General features: G+C 39.4%; 1 protein-coding gene across 1 annotated transcript in view; it reads right to left on the bottom strand.

Moving 5' to 3' along the window:
- brms1la (BRMS1 like transcriptional repressor a) overlaps positions 1 to 17426 on the bottom strand; it is a 27596-nt gene that overhangs the window by 9487 nt on the left and 683 nt on the right. Inside the window, exons 2-7 of the mRNA XM_048599707.1 lie at positions 16028 to 16118; positions 7657 to 7784; positions 7306 to 7385; positions 4633 to 4729; positions 4265 to 4354; positions 3702 to 3766 (exon numbers count right to left, since the gene is read on the bottom strand). Coding sequence (XP_048455664.1) covers positions 3702 to 3766; positions 4265 to 4354; positions 4633 to 4729; positions 7306 to 7385; positions 7657 to 7784; positions 16028 to 16118 — 551 coding nt within the window. The remainder of the gene's footprint in view (positions 1 to 3701; positions 3767 to 4264; positions 4355 to 4632; positions 4730 to 7305; positions 7386 to 7656; positions 7785 to 16027; positions 16119 to 17426) is intronic.

Genomic DNA, 17426 nt, shown 5'->3' with positions numbered 1-17426 from the left:
GGCGGCGTGGTACTTTCGTGGCACAGTGGTTCTGTCCCTATCCATGAAACTAGGCACCTACAGGCCCTTACTTTTTTCCCCTCCAACAGACCGATCCAATACACCCCCACCGATGTCCCCCTCCACCTTGCCAAACTCATCCTCACCCTCAATAACGTTTTCTTTAATTCTTCCCACTTTCTCGAAATCCTGGGGGTTGCCATGGGCATTTGCATGGGCCCCAGCTACGCCTGCATGTTTGTTATGTCAAACAGTCTCTCTTCAGTACGTACACTGGTACTGTTCCCCAACTCTTCTACCATTACGTCGATGACTGCATTGGTGCTGCATCCTGCACCCAGGCTGAACTGGAGCAGTTCATCAACTTCGTTAACAACTTCCATCCTGCCCTCAAATTCATTTGGTCTATCTCAGACACCTCCCTCCTCTTTCTTGACCTCTGTTTCCATTTCTGGTGAGTTTACGGACAGACTTTTACTATAAACCCACAGACTCTCATAGCTATTTCAACTACATCTTCTTTCACCTTGTATCCTGCAAAAGTCTCCATCCCATTTTCCCCAATTCCTCAGTCTTCTTTGCCACACTCCCCACTAGCCACACCAATCTGGCCACTACCTTCCCTTGTAACCATAAAAGATGCCACACCTACTCACATACCACCTCCCTCACCTCCATTCAAGGCCCTAAACAGTCCTTCCAGGTGAGACAGAGCTTCACCTGCATCTCCTCCAACCTAGTCTATTGCATCCGATGTCCCAATGTAGTCTTCTCTACTTTGCTGAGAAGAAAAGCAGACTAGGTGACCGTTTCGCTGAGCATCTTCACCTAGCCCATAACAGACAACCTAATCTCCCAGTCACCGCCTGTTTCAACTTCCCACCCTACTCACCCGCCGACATGTCCGTCCTCAGCCTCCATCCAGTGTCGCAGTGATTCGGAATGCAAATTAGAAGAACGACACCTTATCTTCCCCCGGGCACCCCACAGCCCGGAGGTCTCAACATTAACTTCTCCAATTCCAAATAATCTTCCCACCTATCTCCCGGCTCCCCTTCCAGCCCCACCACCTCCCTTCCACTCCACCTTCTGACCCTCCTATCGACCAACCAGGTCGTACCTACTACCAGTGTCCACCATTCCACTTCCACCACCCCTCTCTATCTGCAGCTCCATGTACCTCCACATCTTGTCCTGAAGAAAGGTAATACCCAAACGTTGAGTGATCCTTTCCTTCAGATGCTGCCTGGCTTGCTATATTCTTCCAGCCTCCTGTCTGTCTATATGAGACAAACTTCAAAGAATCATGTAGATGAACCCCTAGGTCCCTACCATTGTTTGTTGCACCAAAATGCAATTCCTCACATTTATCCAAACTGAACTCCATCTGCCATTTTTCAGTCCATTGACCCCTTTGATCAAGATCCCTTTGTAATCTTAGAAAACGTTCATCACTGTCTGCAATGCCACCAATTTTGGTGTCGTCCGCAAACTTACTAACCATGCCTTTTATATTCTCATCCAAATCATTCATATAAATGACAAACAAAAGAGAGCCCAAAACCAATCCCTGTGGAACACCGCTGGTCACAGACATCAAGCCCAAAAAATAACCTACTATCACAACTCTGTGCCTTCTGCCATTAAGCCAGTTATGTATCCAATTGGCAAGCTTACCCTGAAACCCATGTAACCTACCTTTACTAATTAGTCTACCATGTGGAACCTTGTCAAAGGCTTGACTAAAGTTCAACTAAACAACGTCTACTGCTTTGCCCTCACCAACAGTAACTTCATCAAAAAACTCAACCATGTTCATCAGACACCATTTTCCTCGCACCAAAATCATGTTGACTATTCTTAATCCTATATTTTACAATTTATCCACATACGAAGTCAGACTCACAGGTCTATAGTTCCCTGGTTTCTCCTTACAACCCTTCTTAAATAAAGGCACAACATTAGCCACTCTACAGTCATCCAGCACTTTAACAGTAGCTATAGATGATGCAAATATTTCTGCAAGGGGCCCCATAATTTCCTACCTTAACTCCCACAACAGGCTGGGATACATTAGATGAGGTCCTGGAGATTTATCCAAGTTTATATTCTCTAAGACCTCCAGAACTTCCTCTTCCATAATGGGAACTATTTTCAAAAATCAATATTTATTTCAGAGTTCTCTAGCTTCCATTTCTTTCTCCACAGTTAAAATTGACAATATTCATTTAATACCTCTCCTTTCTCTTGGGGTCCAACACAGAGATGATCTCTTTGATCTTTAAGGGGCCCTACTCTCTCTCTCTAGTTACCCTCTTAATATACTTGTAGAATCTCTTTGGAATATCCTTAACCATATCTGCCAATGCTATCTCATATACCCTCTTTCCTTTCCTGATTTCCTTCTTACGCTTTGTGTTAATCAATAAATGTTTTTTTTTTTTTTTTAAGAACCTCAATATCTTCTGCCTAGAACCTTACAGCCCTTAGGACTCAACTAGTCTAACAATTTCAGTGTGTGAATACTTTCCCTCCATGTTTGTTACTCACCCCATAACCCCAGGTCCTCTTCTGGACAGGTTGTTCCCAGGACAGCCAAACCATTGTTAACTATTCAGAGTTTCAATTAGTACCTATTCAACATTCACTTCCTTCCCCGCCTACTATCAGCAATCCATATTGCAGCATCTCCTTTATTTTCCCCTCTCCCTCTCTGGGCACACAGTTTCCAACTATTTGTCACATTCCTACACCTAGCACCACCCCCTCCAATCTGTTTTGCTCTCCACAGATGCTGCCAGATCTGCTAAGTTTCTCCAAATTTCTGTTTTGTCTAGTAATAACCACTGATTCAACAAGAACTGGGCAATAAATGTTAATATTCTTGTGATAGGAAGATGGTTTTTAGCCCTTGCAAAAGTACATGAAAAGTTAAACAAAATCAAATGTAAACCTTAAATCAAAAATATTTCATTTTTGTGAGTTAAATATTTCAGTTATGATGGCATAATGAAGGTGAAATCAGTAGGCTGAAATTTTAATTATAACACATTTAAGTAATTAATTTAAAAATTGTTAATGTAATGGATGATTGTTACATTATTGTAACAGGTCATTTGAAACCTTCTCCTATAATTCTACTGACAAGATACAAATCACACACTACAGTTGCTCTATACATGATAAAGAAAATTTAAAATATTATTCCAAGAAACTAGCTCAAGTTAGTTTGAAAACATATCCATAAAATGTTCAACCATCCTGCACACTAATAACTGCTTCGAAACATGCATTTATGTGAAGCACTAGCTTAACTTTCTATTGAACAAAACGATAAATTTCAATGAGCGTCAGATGTGTTTTGAACACTTTGGTACTTTCCATATATTTAGAGATGGTACTTCAACTTACACTTGGAACACTCATTCATGTAGCTCACTATATTTGAAATTCAATAGCTCCAAAATCTTTCTGCACAAAATATTGCCAAGTACAATCTGTTGCAATCACATTAACTTGGTTTTGGTTGAGAGAAGCTATATATAGAGGAAAAAAAGGTCATAGGTTTCTCAAAATAACAGTTTAAGAAGAAATGCAGAGTTATGCTGTTTATGTGCAATGATAATCAGACATATAGGCTGGTACTTTCAAATTACAAAATAGGTCTATAAATCAGGGACACATTATATGGTTAAACATACTTTTCTAATAGTTGTCCAGTCTTCCAGTATATCAAGGTCTTGTAACATGTAAACTACATAAGGACGTTTGCTGGTTAAGGAAATTCCCAGATTCTGAAAATTAGTTAAATTTCTGTACAATCTGAAAATATGATATACATGTTTAAAACAAAGACACAGAATGTCTAAAATAAGGCTTGTTTTATCTAATCATTTTCAAGTTAACATTATGCAGAAAGATCATATTTTAAAAAACATTAACAAATTATGAAAATCTTTTTTCTATACGAGAAAGAAGTCTTAAATTGTACATTAAAATACTAACTAGTTTAGGTATTAATTTAATAAAAGCTCTGCAATATTATTAGATTTCCCAGTTGGGGTAAAAGCCAATTGGAATTTTTGTACCTGCTTACTAGCTGACTTTACAACAAAGCAAGTGCTTGAGCAAAGTTCTGAGTTGGGTCACCAGACCCGAAACGTTAACTCTGTTTTCTCCTCCACAGATGCTGCCAGACCTGCTGAGCTTTTCCAGCAACTTTGTTTTTGTGCTTGAACAATGATGTAGTTCAAAAAAAGGATATCAGAGACAACCACTGGCTTTTTCTTTTTGTCTGGACTAAATGGGTCTTTCCTCTTATTTTTTCTGGATTGTAGTTCATCATTCCAGAGCTCTGAAAGATACAGATTATAATGTATTAATCTAGGTATTTAAGCAGCATCTTTAAACATGAAAATGTTTAGTCATTTTTATACCAATTGCTAGTAGTTTCACAGTCATTTTATACACATTTATTGGTTGACAAGAAGCAAACACATATTATTGCAATCAGTTATAGAACACTGGTTTCTTTTGCTTATTTTAAAGAATTTTAAACTATTTTTAATCGTATTGAAGTGCTAATCTGCAGAACATTATATATTCCTTATGCGAACTGAATAGCTTGCATACCTGAAGTAATGTCAATGCTGTGCCGGTCTTCCTCAAGGCGCCGAATTCTCTCCTCCAGTTCACTTTGTACAGTATCATATAGAAGGAGCTTTTCACTCTAGTAAGCAGCAGAATATAGGTTAACTATTTGGAATTACTCCATATACATAACCAGTTTTTAAAATTTCGTTATTCTTGGGAAGTTATCACCACTGGCAAGGCTGGCATTTACTGCTGATCTATAGCTGTCATCGAGATGGTGATAGTCCTCCTACTAGAACTACGGCATTGGGTGTTATGACAATGTTCCATGATGTTGCTAGTTGCAGGCAATAATAAAGATAGAGTAATAAATATCCAAGATGGTGTCTGGCCTGGTGGTCACGGCATTCTCATGCATTTGCTTCCCTCGCCTTCTAAATGATGGAAATCAAAAGCTTTGCAAATGCTAACACAGTAGTCTTGGTATGACAGTGCAATGCATCTTTTAGGTGGTACACAATGCAACCATGGTATCATAATAGTGGAGGAGGTTGGACTTAAGCCAATGGATGTTTTGCCCATCGAAGTCATTTGAGTGACTTTGGAGTTGCAAGCATCTAAGCAAGTGAAGAGCATTGCATCACATTCCTAAAGTGCATTTTAGATGGTAGCCAGGTTTTATGCAGTCACAATAATTATCCCTCTGGTCAGTTCTAATAGCCACAACATTTTTGGGGCTACAGCTTACTTTCTGGGAAATGCTCCTCCTTGGAGATTAATGGGAGGGTACTCTGTGATGGCAATGACATTGACTATCAAGGGAAGGTGGTTAAGCTCTCCAATTGCGGTGATTTTCTGGTGTAGCCCGAATGATACTGGTCACTTACATCCCAACCTTGGAGGCTGTCCAGGTCTTCCTGCCTGGGGCTTAGACTGCTTCATTAACTGAGCTAAACACTGTTCAATTAGTAAAAAGCTTCACTTCTGATGCTATGAACATAGGAAGATCATTGATGAAGCAGTTGATTATAGTTGGGCACTCAAACACTGAGAATTGCAGTATTCTAAGCCAAGATGATTGCACACCAACAACCATAACCATTCAGATATAACTCCAGAGTTTTTCCATTAAATCCTATTTATTTCAGGCTTATTAGGCTCCTGCATTCAGTCAAATGTTGCCTTGACGTAAAGAGCAATTACTCTCATCTCACCTCTCAAAATCTGTTAATGTGTGTTAGGACTAAAGCTGTACATGAGATCTGCTGCCAGGTTTTTCCCAGAACCAAAAATAAGGATGGGTGAGCAAGTGCCCCTTGATAACACTGTTGCCTACTTCTTCCATCACTTTGCTAAGGGAGTAGGCTCAACGGTGCCTTGCTTTTTGTGGACACTTCGTATTATCACAATTTTTCACATTAATCAGAAAAACACCATTTTTGTAGTTCTGCTAAAATAGTTTAGCTAAGGATTAAGAGTTAGTTCTGGAGACAAGTCTTCCACAATAGTATAGATACTGTAAGCTTGTAGCTTTTACTGTATGCAGTGCACTTAGTCATTTCTTGATGTCACGTAGGGTGAAGGAAATTAGGTGAAGACTGGCACCTGCATCAGGAGACTGAGGGACCATCTCATTAATACTACTGACTGAGGATGGTTACAAACATTTCAACCTTATCTTTTGCACTATCATACTGAGCTCCAGCATCAGAGGGACACGTCCTCCTCCAGTTCGCTACTGAATTATCCACTATGATTGGATATTGAATGTGGCAGGTCTGCAGAGTTTTGACCTGATCATGACGTGTGATGGCCAGGTTCTGACCATATCATGTCGCTTCCATGACACTGCATATATCTAGTCCAGTGCGTAGCTTCACCAAGTCAGCATTCCATGCCTGGTGCCGATCCCAACATGTGTTTCTACAATCAGTGAACCCAAGGAAGACAGAGGAATATGCCAAGTTACAGAAGTTGCAAGTTGTGGGTAGTATGTAATGCACCTGCTGCTGCTGCTGGACCACAGAATATCTCAGATTGCTAGTTCTGAGCTGCTAGATGTTTCTTTATCTATTCTATTCAGCACAGTGGTAGGTACACCTAACACCACGAGGGAAGTCCTTAGTATTAAGCCAAATGAATGAAAAATAAGAGGGTAGTGCACCCAGGCTTCAAATTAGGACATGAAAAAGGCACTCTCAGCACAGATCAATCACAAAACTCCTCAAAAATATCTATGGGAAGTGCTATCACACAGATTAATTCATAAAAATTAACAATGACACTTACAGGACCATAGCCATCAGCTATTGCTTATATTCCTGCTACACTGGCAGGACCCATTCACACATATTGTGAAAACAGCTTAACACAGTCAAGAAAAAATGCTCAGCATTGAGACTGAATCCAATCCAGATCTAATATGGATATAGCAGCATTCAGTTGATTACCAATGCTCTCCATTAAATGAAGCAGTAATCCTCCATGTTAAGCACCACTTGGAGGAAGATAGTGTGGACACAGAATACACCTTGGAGCTTCAATGTCAATTTGTCAAAAGGGGTTACTAGTATGGCCACTTAATTGTAGGAGATTTTTGCAGATGGTGAGAGAACCAATGTGAGGGAATATCCTACTGACTGCGATCCTTACCGAGCTACCTGTTGCAGCTACAACAGTAGGGGCAACCACTGTAAAGTTAACACTTCTCACCTCCCAGTGTTGGAATGCTGCCTGGACTTCACACTCATACTGGTTCTTTACAGTCTTCAAACAGAGTTCTCTATAGATACCTATAACCAAAAAATCACCCATTTAAATGGAGAATTAATGATTTGATTTTTATCCATATGTTGTCACTACTAAATCAATGCTTGCATTCAGATCCCTAATGGATCAAGTGGATCTGCCTTCTCATAATTATTTTGACAGCTACATTGTTGCTGTTAAACGTTGCATCAAGTTGGGTTTAGAAAACAATGATAGCATTGACCTCTTTAGACTTGTAAGGATTGCACATGAAAATATGCATTTAAAAAGGAAATTTTAAAGTTTAATTTTTACCTGCAACCTTTGTTCGAATTTGCATATTCTCTTGTAGAGCTGCTAATGGTTCCAAATATTCAGGAGCCTTTCCTGCTATAACTTCCTCAAGTTTTGCTTCCACTTGACTTAATCTTTCCCTATATAACCTGAAAATATAAAGGCTATTTGGTAAAGTTATTCACCTAGAAATGATTTCAGACAAACCAAATATAATCCAAGACTGGCAAATCTCACATCTAATTTACATAGATTGTAATTAAATGAGTGTTGTCAAAGGTCGTTATATCTTTTGTTATACTTCATATGTGCATAAGATTTACATTTGCAGCCAGATGTTTTATACATGACTCACAACTTGGAATTTCTATGCTATGTGCCTTTTACCTTGCTTCAGATACAGAACATTGTGTTTTTTTTATGTTCAATCAGTGCATTATTACTGATTATTTTTCTAAATTAACCAAACACACAATTTGCTAGGAAAACCTTCAGCTCCATAATCAGCAATTATGGTAATGTATGCAGTAACCACACCTTGCTGTCGTTAATTATCATATGATGACTCTCCGTGTCAAGATGGCAGCAGATGGAAAGATATCACAAGTAATTAAACACCTCAATAAAAGAACAAACAAATACAGGAATTAAAATACCTAATTCAAATATTTCTTCAGTAATCAAGTAAAAATAAAATACTGCAGATGCTGGAAACCCGAAATAAAAACAGAAATACTGGAGAAGCTCAGCAAGCCTGGTAGAATCTGCATAGACAGAAACAGAACTAATGTTTCAAATCTGATAAGGACTCTTCTTCAGAACTGTTCTAAAGAGTTTCCCCAGTTTTCAGCTTTTCTTCAGTAATAATTTTTTTTTATTAATTTGCCAATCTAACTCATTGAAAGGGCCTGGAGCACTTATTATATAGATCTGATATTCTTCTTGCTCTAAGCAATTAGATAAATTCCAACAGCTGGCCTAATCAGAAAACAGATAGACTTACAGCATTTTGGTTCTGATGGAGGGTCATTGACTCAATATATTAACTTCATTTTTGTCTCCACAATGCTGCCAGACCCACTGATTTTCTCCAGCATTTTGTTGTGTTTCAGATCTCCATATTTGCAGTTGTGTTATATGTAGTATTTTGTTGGAAACCTGCAAAATTTTCACTCATTTAAATTTCAGAAGTACCTCAATATACATTTCTATATCTAAGTCAACGAGGATGAAGAAAATGAGATGGGTCCACGAGGACAGCACATACTTCAATCAAAATGAAATTCTACTTTTCATATATAAAGAAGGCTCATTAAACTGCATCCTCCCAATATAACATTTTGCAATACCATAAATGAGTCTAATCTCCTGGATTCAACTGCCTTTTCACACAATTTGTTACAATTTTCTTGCTGTAGGCACTCTCATGCAGGGGTAGGTTTCTACCAGTAGCAATAGTTTTATGGTATTTCTTCCAAGCTGCAAATTGAATGTTTAACATTCTGCATTAGAATCGGAGCAGCCAGCTCCAGAAAGCTGTTTAGGTGCAAAACAGTGGTGTACCCACATTCACCTATCACCATTCCACCTACCTTTCTCAGCCCCACCCCTTCTCTATTTATTTGCCAGCTCCCTTCACCACCCCCCACTATTTCTGAAGAAGGGTCCTGAACCGAAACGTCAACTTTCCTGCTCCTCTGATGCTGCCTGGCCTGCTGTGTTCCTCCAGCTCCACACAGCGTTGTCTCCGATTCTAGCATCTGCAGTGCTTGCTATCTCTGAGCTGTGTAAACATATTTTCATCTGACTCAAATACACATGCCCTTTGAAAAGATCACTGGAGATCATGAAGGATGGGAAACTGCCAGACTACAGGGTTAAGAAATATTCTCTAACTCTATCCTAAACATGATTTTCACAGCTTTAAGCTATGCTTTACTATGGTGTTCATCAAGTACCACTTAAACTGTTTAAATAAATTGATAAAATTGCAAAGTTTTACCAACTGACTGAAGTGCTACGTGTTTCCTTGTAAGTTGGATATGATCTACATCTTGAGAATTTGACTTTTTCAAGGGGGCTGTGTAATCTTCCAGGTATTGTACAAGAATTTAATCTAAGTTCCACCACAAAAAACAACTGAATTCTGCACTTTTGGTGAGACCATTTCATAGCAAATTTTCTGTTTCTAAGACTAAGTTGGAGTTTTAAGGTACCTGGATGCTTCTACTTTTACAGTCTGAAAAATGTAGGAAGAACTCAAAGTAAGACTAGAGACTCAGATAGAGATGGTCAGTTAGTGATGAGGATCTGTCATGAATTTCATGTTAGAAGCTTGAAAAACATGAAATCCTTCACACAAACTACTAAGAAACACGTGAGGAAGCAAGTGAGGAAGCCAAGGAAAACTTTGGAAGGATAATTGCCAAATTTCCAAAGTGGTGGTTCTCTAATGTTTGAGGATTTGCAGATTTAAAAGCAACTATAACAGTGGCAGAATGTAAATATGAGAAAGTATTAAAAACTTGCCATACATTAAAAGAAAATCTGCGAGAACCAGAGAAAGATTTTTGTGCAAAAATACCTGTATTTGACTGGAAACCAATACAGGTGAGCAAGCACAAGGCCGAAAGGTGAATGGGACTGGACACAAAATGAGGTTTTGAATAACCACATCCTACTCAAGGTAGATTGTAAGGGCCGTATAATCTGACCTTTAAGAGGGGTAGATAGTGAATTAGTCATATATAGATTTTATTGAGAAGTTACCTATTTGAGTATAAATATTACATACAGCATAAATTATTCCGTGGAAGCGATACAGAAAACTTTATGGACTGCATGTATAAATGAAGTTTATACAGTAAAAGAGGTGGCTTTATGTCTATTTGTTGAACATATCCATGACTCCAGAAAGAAAAAAAAACAATTATTTGCGCACAATTTCAAAAAAAAACAATAAGCCTGTATTACATTCCTCAAAACATCGCAGTTTGTTGAATGACGTTGCCAAGAAATGAAACAGTTTTTACAAAAAAAATGCATGCTGCTTCAGTTTGATCAAGAATCTGTCCATTAGAAAGTCCAACTCAACATTCCGTCCCATTAGACAGTAAGTGGCTTTATTCCTCGTTAGTATTATATTTGTTGACTGCTTTACCTTCTACCGATGGCGTTGGAATTAAAAAAAAAGTACAAAAAATTTTTTGGGCGGCACGGTGGCTCATCAGTTAGCACTGCTGCCTCACAGCTCCAGGGACCCGGGTTCGATTCCACCATTGGGCGACTTCTGTGTGGAGTTTGCACATTCTTCCCGTGTCTACGTGGGTTTCCTCTGGGTGCTCCGGTTTCCTCCCACAGTCCAAAGATGTGCAGGTTAGGTGGATTGTCCATGCTAAATTGCCCATAGTGTTCAGGGATGTGTAGATTAGGGAGATAGGTCTGGGTGGGATGCTCTGTGTCAGTGTGGACTTGTTGGGCCGAAGGGCCTGATGCCACACTGTAGGGATTATATGAAATTCTATGAAACAATGTCACGAACAAGGATCTCAGAAGCAGGTAAGACGATAATGAAAAATGTTACACCACAGGGAAAGGCCATTCAGCCCATCATGTCTGTGCTAGCTGAATAGACTAACCAGTCATTCTAATACGACACTTAGTCTGTAGCCTTTCAGATTACAGTACATTGGATGCAGATCCAGATATCTTTCAGGAATTGAAATTTCTGCTCCAACCAAACTAGACAGCAAATTCCAGACATCTCGTAGGTGAAAACATTTTCCTCATGTCTGGAGATCACCTTTAATCTGCATCTCCTCGCAACTGGTTCTCTACTAGGGGAAGTACTGGCACTAAATACTGTCCACTCTATTCAAGCCCCTTTTTTTTTAAATTAAGCACCTCAATTAAATCAGCCCTCAGCCACCTCTGTTCTAATTAAAATAAGCTAGGCTAATCAATCTTTTCGAATTCCTGCACGTTTCAATATGCTTATTTTATCTAATCTTTTACACTCCTCTTCAACTAGAATATCCATATCATTCCTCTCCTTTGTGAAGACAGAGACAAAATACTCATTAAGAACACAGCCACTATTTGGCTGGTTTTATTTTCATAGAATCATAGAATCCCGAGAGTGTGGAAACAGGCCCTTCGGCCTAACAAGTCCGCACCAACCCTCAGAACATCCCACCCAGACCCATCCCCCTCATCTACACATCCCTGAAAACTACGGGCAATTTAGCATGGCCAATCCACCGAGCCTGCACATCTTTGGACTGTGGGAGGAAACCGGAGCACCCGGAGGAAACCCACACAGACATTGGGAGAACGTGCAAACTCCACACAGGCAGTCACCCGAGGGTGGAATTGAACCCAGGTCCCTGGTGCTGTGAGGCGGCAGTGCTAACCACTGTGCTACCGTGCACATTATAATTTTATAAATTCCTACTTTAGAAATAAAACCTGTCTGACTCTAAACTAAAACACAAACAGATTCTAAACAAGGGTCTCACACCTAACATGCATTTTCTGACCTAAAATGTCACCTCTTCTTTACACTGATAAAACCTTTACTTCTCTCAGGACAGTGACTGGAAAGGAATTTGGAGATTAACATATACATATTAATCAATTAGAACCTCCTAACTGATTAAAGATTTAACAGCACCTTAGGTTTGTTTAGTATGTCCTTATCAACGGTGTAACCCTTTGATCTTTTACTTACCTTTCGCACTAACACTTGAAGGACGGAGGCTCCAAAAGCTGGTGTTTTCAAATAAACCTGTTGGACTATAACCTGGTGTCTTGTGATTTCTGACTTTGCCTCTGGATAGCCAGGGAACTTTAAATTTGGCAGAACCATCCTTTTACTTTGTAAGGACATATCCACACTGCGCCCAGAGAATCTCACTTTTGAATGCCTCCCACTGACTTGCCTTTAAGTAGCTATGAATCAGTCTACTTTAGTTAGCTTTGTAGAGTTTGTCTTCCTCTAATTTAGAACTTTTATGCTTGCTCCTTCATGGTGCCTTCCCATAATGATGCTCAATGTAACTGTGTTATGATCATTATCTCTACAATAGTCATCCACTGCTACTTCACCTACCTACCTTTATTCCAGGCACAGGCAAAGTTGAGAATTGATACAAAGGTAGAAATAGGTTGTCTCTGTGATACAATGGATATAAAGTCAGAACTACAAACTGACACCAAAGTAAAGAACAATCAGGTTTAGTCACAGGCAGTTGCCAAGGGGAAGATTGCAGTCAGTAGCTAGAGAAAGAATTGGAACAGATGTGGTCATGTTATCTATCACAGAAGACTACAAAGGATAGGTCTCAGTTTTCTCAGATAGATACAGTAATTGTGTGCTTAACCTTAAGTGCATGTCTGAAAGTGCAATTTTAATGTAAAGGTAATCATCTTTTCCCATTGCAAGAAAATAAAATCATAATAGCAAGATTTTACAGGATCTTTCCCAAAAAGGAAACATTATGCCCTGTAAATTTAAATACTACATATACCAAGTTGCAATCTCTCTAAAGGAAATAATTTTAAAGTACAAGTAGTTCTGCTATAATGTGTTTCATTAATGCAAATAAGCTGTAATGCGATTGATAAATAGTGGACGCTGTTTGGATAATGCGAACTTTCTACTGTACAGTTATACCAATTTTCTATAGCTATTACCCTGTAACCCGATTTTCGATAGCTTAAGGTCACACAAGACTGCAACTATCGCATTATAGGAGAACTACCCGTAAACTTTAAAATATAAAACACTTATTAATTCTTTCGACTTCCCTCACACTCAGCACTTTGTGCTTGCTGTTAACACCCTGTCATCACTTATTGCTTCCATCCCTCATCTTCACAACAACTTCTATGTGCAGAGATAGTAGGAACTGCAGATGCTGGAGAATCGGAGATAACAAGGTGTAGAGCTGGATGAACACAGCAGGCCAAGCAGCAAAGGAGCAGGAAAGCTTGCTGTGTTCATCCAGCTCTACACCTTGTTATCTCAACTTCTATGTGCATACTGCTTCATCCTTCCTTCAGAAGAGGTGCAAGTAGGAGGGTGCTGGTTATTGCAGGAAAACCCATGGGTGGCATAGTGGCTACCACTGCTGTCTCCCAGCGCCCGGGACCGAGCTCAATCACAGACTTGGGTGACTATGGAGTTTGCAATGTCCTCCCTGAGTCAGCATGGGTTTCTGCCAGGTGCTCCAGTTTCCTCCCACAGTCCAAAGATGTGCAGGTTAGGTGGTTTGGCCATGCTAAATTTCCCCATAGCATCCAAAGATGTGCAGGCTAGGTGGATTAGCCACGGTAAATGCAGGGTAATGGGGATAGAGCAGGTGTCTGAGTGGGGCGCTTGTTGGAGGGTCAGTGTAGACTTGATGGACCGAATGGCCTCTTCCTGTACAGTAGAGATTCTATGAAAAACAAATTTACGTCCACATGTGGCTACTGCTGTTATCAATAGCCTTCACACACACAAAAACTGGGCAGCTTTAAGAACATTGCTGTTGCTTAGAATGTGAGGAGATGCTTCTCCTCACACTAAATGGAGCTAATTGGGTCACACAATGCTACATTGGCCTGAGCGTGAAATGTAAAGCAGAAGTACCAGCATTAAATAGCATTCTGGCATCATTACATCAGGAATGTTACAGCAAAATAGAACTGAATGATGCAACTTAAAATGGTGTCTGAAGTCCCAGGCTTGGCATCATGGAGCATACTAAAATATATCCACTACTACAATTCATTATCATAACTTCTGAATGTTTAAATTGTAGAAAAATGTCATAAAATGACTATTACCAGACTATTTCTGTGGAGCAGTTAAAAAGGTTTAAAACATAGTAACAGAAAGTTATGAAGATGTGTAGAACATAGAACATAGAACATAGAACATTACAGCGCAGTACAGGCCCTTCGGCCCTCGATGTTGCGCCGACCTGTGAAACCAATCTGAAGCCCATCTAACCTAAACTATTCCATTATCATCCATATGTTTATCCAATGACCATTTAAATGCCCTTAAAGTGGGCGAGTCTACTATTTTTGCAGGCAGGGCATTCCACGCCCTTACTACTCTCTGAGTAAAGTGTATTCAGATACTTCCATGCTACAATAGTTAAGAATTTTTTTTGGCAACATGACAGCTGACTTTCAATTGTGGCAATGAAGCAGACTTTAAATAAGCATGTGGCAAGTTACTAACTTACTACTTTTGCTGTCAAATTTTGATATGAAACATTTACAAAACATTTAAACTAGCAACCCACATTAAATGCAATGATTTAATATTCTTCGGCTTAGTAAGGCCTGAAGCATTAACTCAGTCTCCAAGATGTTCCCATAACTTGTTGGGTATTTTCAACATTTTCTGATTTTGTTTCAGATTTCCAACATGCGCATGCAGTATCCTGCTTTTCACACTCACATTATATGACACTGACATGGGGTTTCTAATGGTTCAGATTTCACACCCTTCAATATCAACTTGAGGTCATATAGTATTCCACAGAGGATACAGATTTTGTTCACATATGCATCCTTTATAAAAGGTACCATTCCTATTAATTAAATAGCATTCCATAAAATAATGGTGAAACAACAAGTCGGGGGGTGCAGGTGGTTGCGATTTTCATGGCTTTTTCTTTAGGAACATAGGATTGAAAAGATTTGCAATGATGTTGCTGGGGTTAGAGGGTTTGAACTAAAAAGCGAGGCTGAATAGGTTGAGGCTATTTTCCCTGGAGCTTCAGACGTTGATGGGGTTGACCTTATAAAATTTTATAAAATCATGAGGGGCATAGATAGGGTGAATAGCCAAGGTCATTTTCCCAGGGTAGGGGAGTCCAAAACTAGAGAGTATAGATTTAAGGTAAGAGAGGAAAGATTTAAAAGGGAGCTAAGGGACAACTTTTTCCACACAGAGGATGGTGAGTGTACGGAATGAACTGCCACAGAAAGTGCTGGAGGCAGGTACAATTACAACATTTAAAAGTCATCTGGATGGGTACATGAATAGGAAGGGTTTAGAGGGATCTGGGCCAATTGCTGGCAAATGGGACCAGATGAGTTTGGGATTTCTAGTCAGCATGGCTGAGTTGGACTGAAGATCTGTTTCCAAGCTGTACAACTCTATGACTACAAACAGAAGGTTCATAGAATCTAAATGTTCAACAGTATAGCATGAAATCAAAATCGCACTAAAGTTTCTGCTCCTATGATGCTGCTTGGCCTGCTGTGTTCATCCAGCCCTGCACCTTGTTGTCTCGGATTCTCCAGCATCTGCAGTTCCTACTATCTCGCACTAAAGTTTGTAATGTTATAAACTAAGTTGCACCAAATAGAAAACTATAGTCAGACTTACTGTTCTTTTAAATCTGTAAACTGTTTCTCCAAATTGGACATCTCATCTAGACACTCTGTTCTCCTCCTTTCACAGTCTTCATCGTCCATTTCTGAAAAACATCATTATCATTTTCTCAGTAACAGGCAAGAGCAAAATTAGCTGGTCAGCAGGTTAAATATTAGCTTTTGCTCTTGGGATGCCCATTTCTGTGATAACTTTAAGGCAAAATACATGAGTATAGTGTAATTCCAACACTTGGTGGCGATTAATAATAATGGCAATATTGACAACTGCACTCCAAAATAAAAATGTTACAATAGTGAGAGGTCTGCACTCAGTATTTGGAAATGTTTAGGTAGTCTTTGAGAGCCGAAGTGGACAGTTTTTAAATTCATTACAGATATCTCTCTCAAAAAAAACATGCAAAAATTGACAGTTAAAAATTTAACAAACTCAAAGTACATATGACTATTTATTGCCCAAATGTTCTAAGAATGACATCATTTTAAAGCTCCACATTAAGCAATCTCTTCACTTTAGAATTTTCTCATTGTTTCCAAATTCCTCCATGATTCGTCCCCCTCCCTGTCTCTAAACTCCTTTAGCCACACAACCCTCAAAAATATCTACGCTTCTCGAATTCTGGTGAATTGTGCAAATCCCTAATTCCAACAGTTGCACCATTAAATGTTGTACCTTCAATTACCTAGGCCCCAAACTCTGGAATTCCCTCAGTAACACTTTCTAGCCTCCTAATCTCTTAAAAAGTGCTCAAAAGGAGGAAAGTGAGATTAGGAGGCACAAAAGCAGAGATTCTACCTCCTTCACTAAGGCTTTGGTCATCTAACCTAATATCTCCTTTTGTGATTCAGTATCATACTTTTTGTACTGATGCTACTGTGAAGTGCCTTAGGAAGTTTCATAATATCAAACATGCTCATTAACATGATGAAATTCAAGATGCTAACTAGCTAAGTTTGATATAGGAGTGTACACTTGCTTTGTGAAACACAACCATCAATTTATTGTTTAGTTCATGGACAGAATGTACAAACAACACTAAATTTGTAAACAGATTAGTCAAAATTGAATAAATGCACATTAAGTTGGCATTGTCATTTAGCAATTTTGCATTTGTGCAGTCATAAACCTCAGTAAGTGTTGAGACACCACCAAAGACTCAAAACTCATAAAACACTCCCTGAAATCTAAAAATATATGTTGTGTGAACTGGGGAGTTAAAAGGGGGAGGAGGGTGTCACACAGGCAACTCCAGGGGCTGGCAAGAGCAGGCTCACACAGGTAGGGGGAACAGCTATGGGTGGGGAGGGGTCGTGGCGGATGGCAGGCAAAGGCAGAAGCAGGTGGGATGAGGCGGAAGCAGGAGGGGCGCAGCAGCACAGGGAGGCAGGGTGGC

This window comes from Rhincodon typus, chromosome 8 (genome assembly GCF_021869965.1).
Source record: "Rhincodon typus isolate 14 chromosome 8, sRhiTyp1.1, whole genome shotgun sequence".
In the NCBI taxonomy this organism is placed as follows: Eukaryota; Metazoa; Chordata; class Chondrichthyes; order Orectolobiformes; family Rhincodontidae; genus Rhincodon; species Rhincodon typus.
This window is presented reverse-complemented; position numbering and strand designations above follow the sequence as displayed.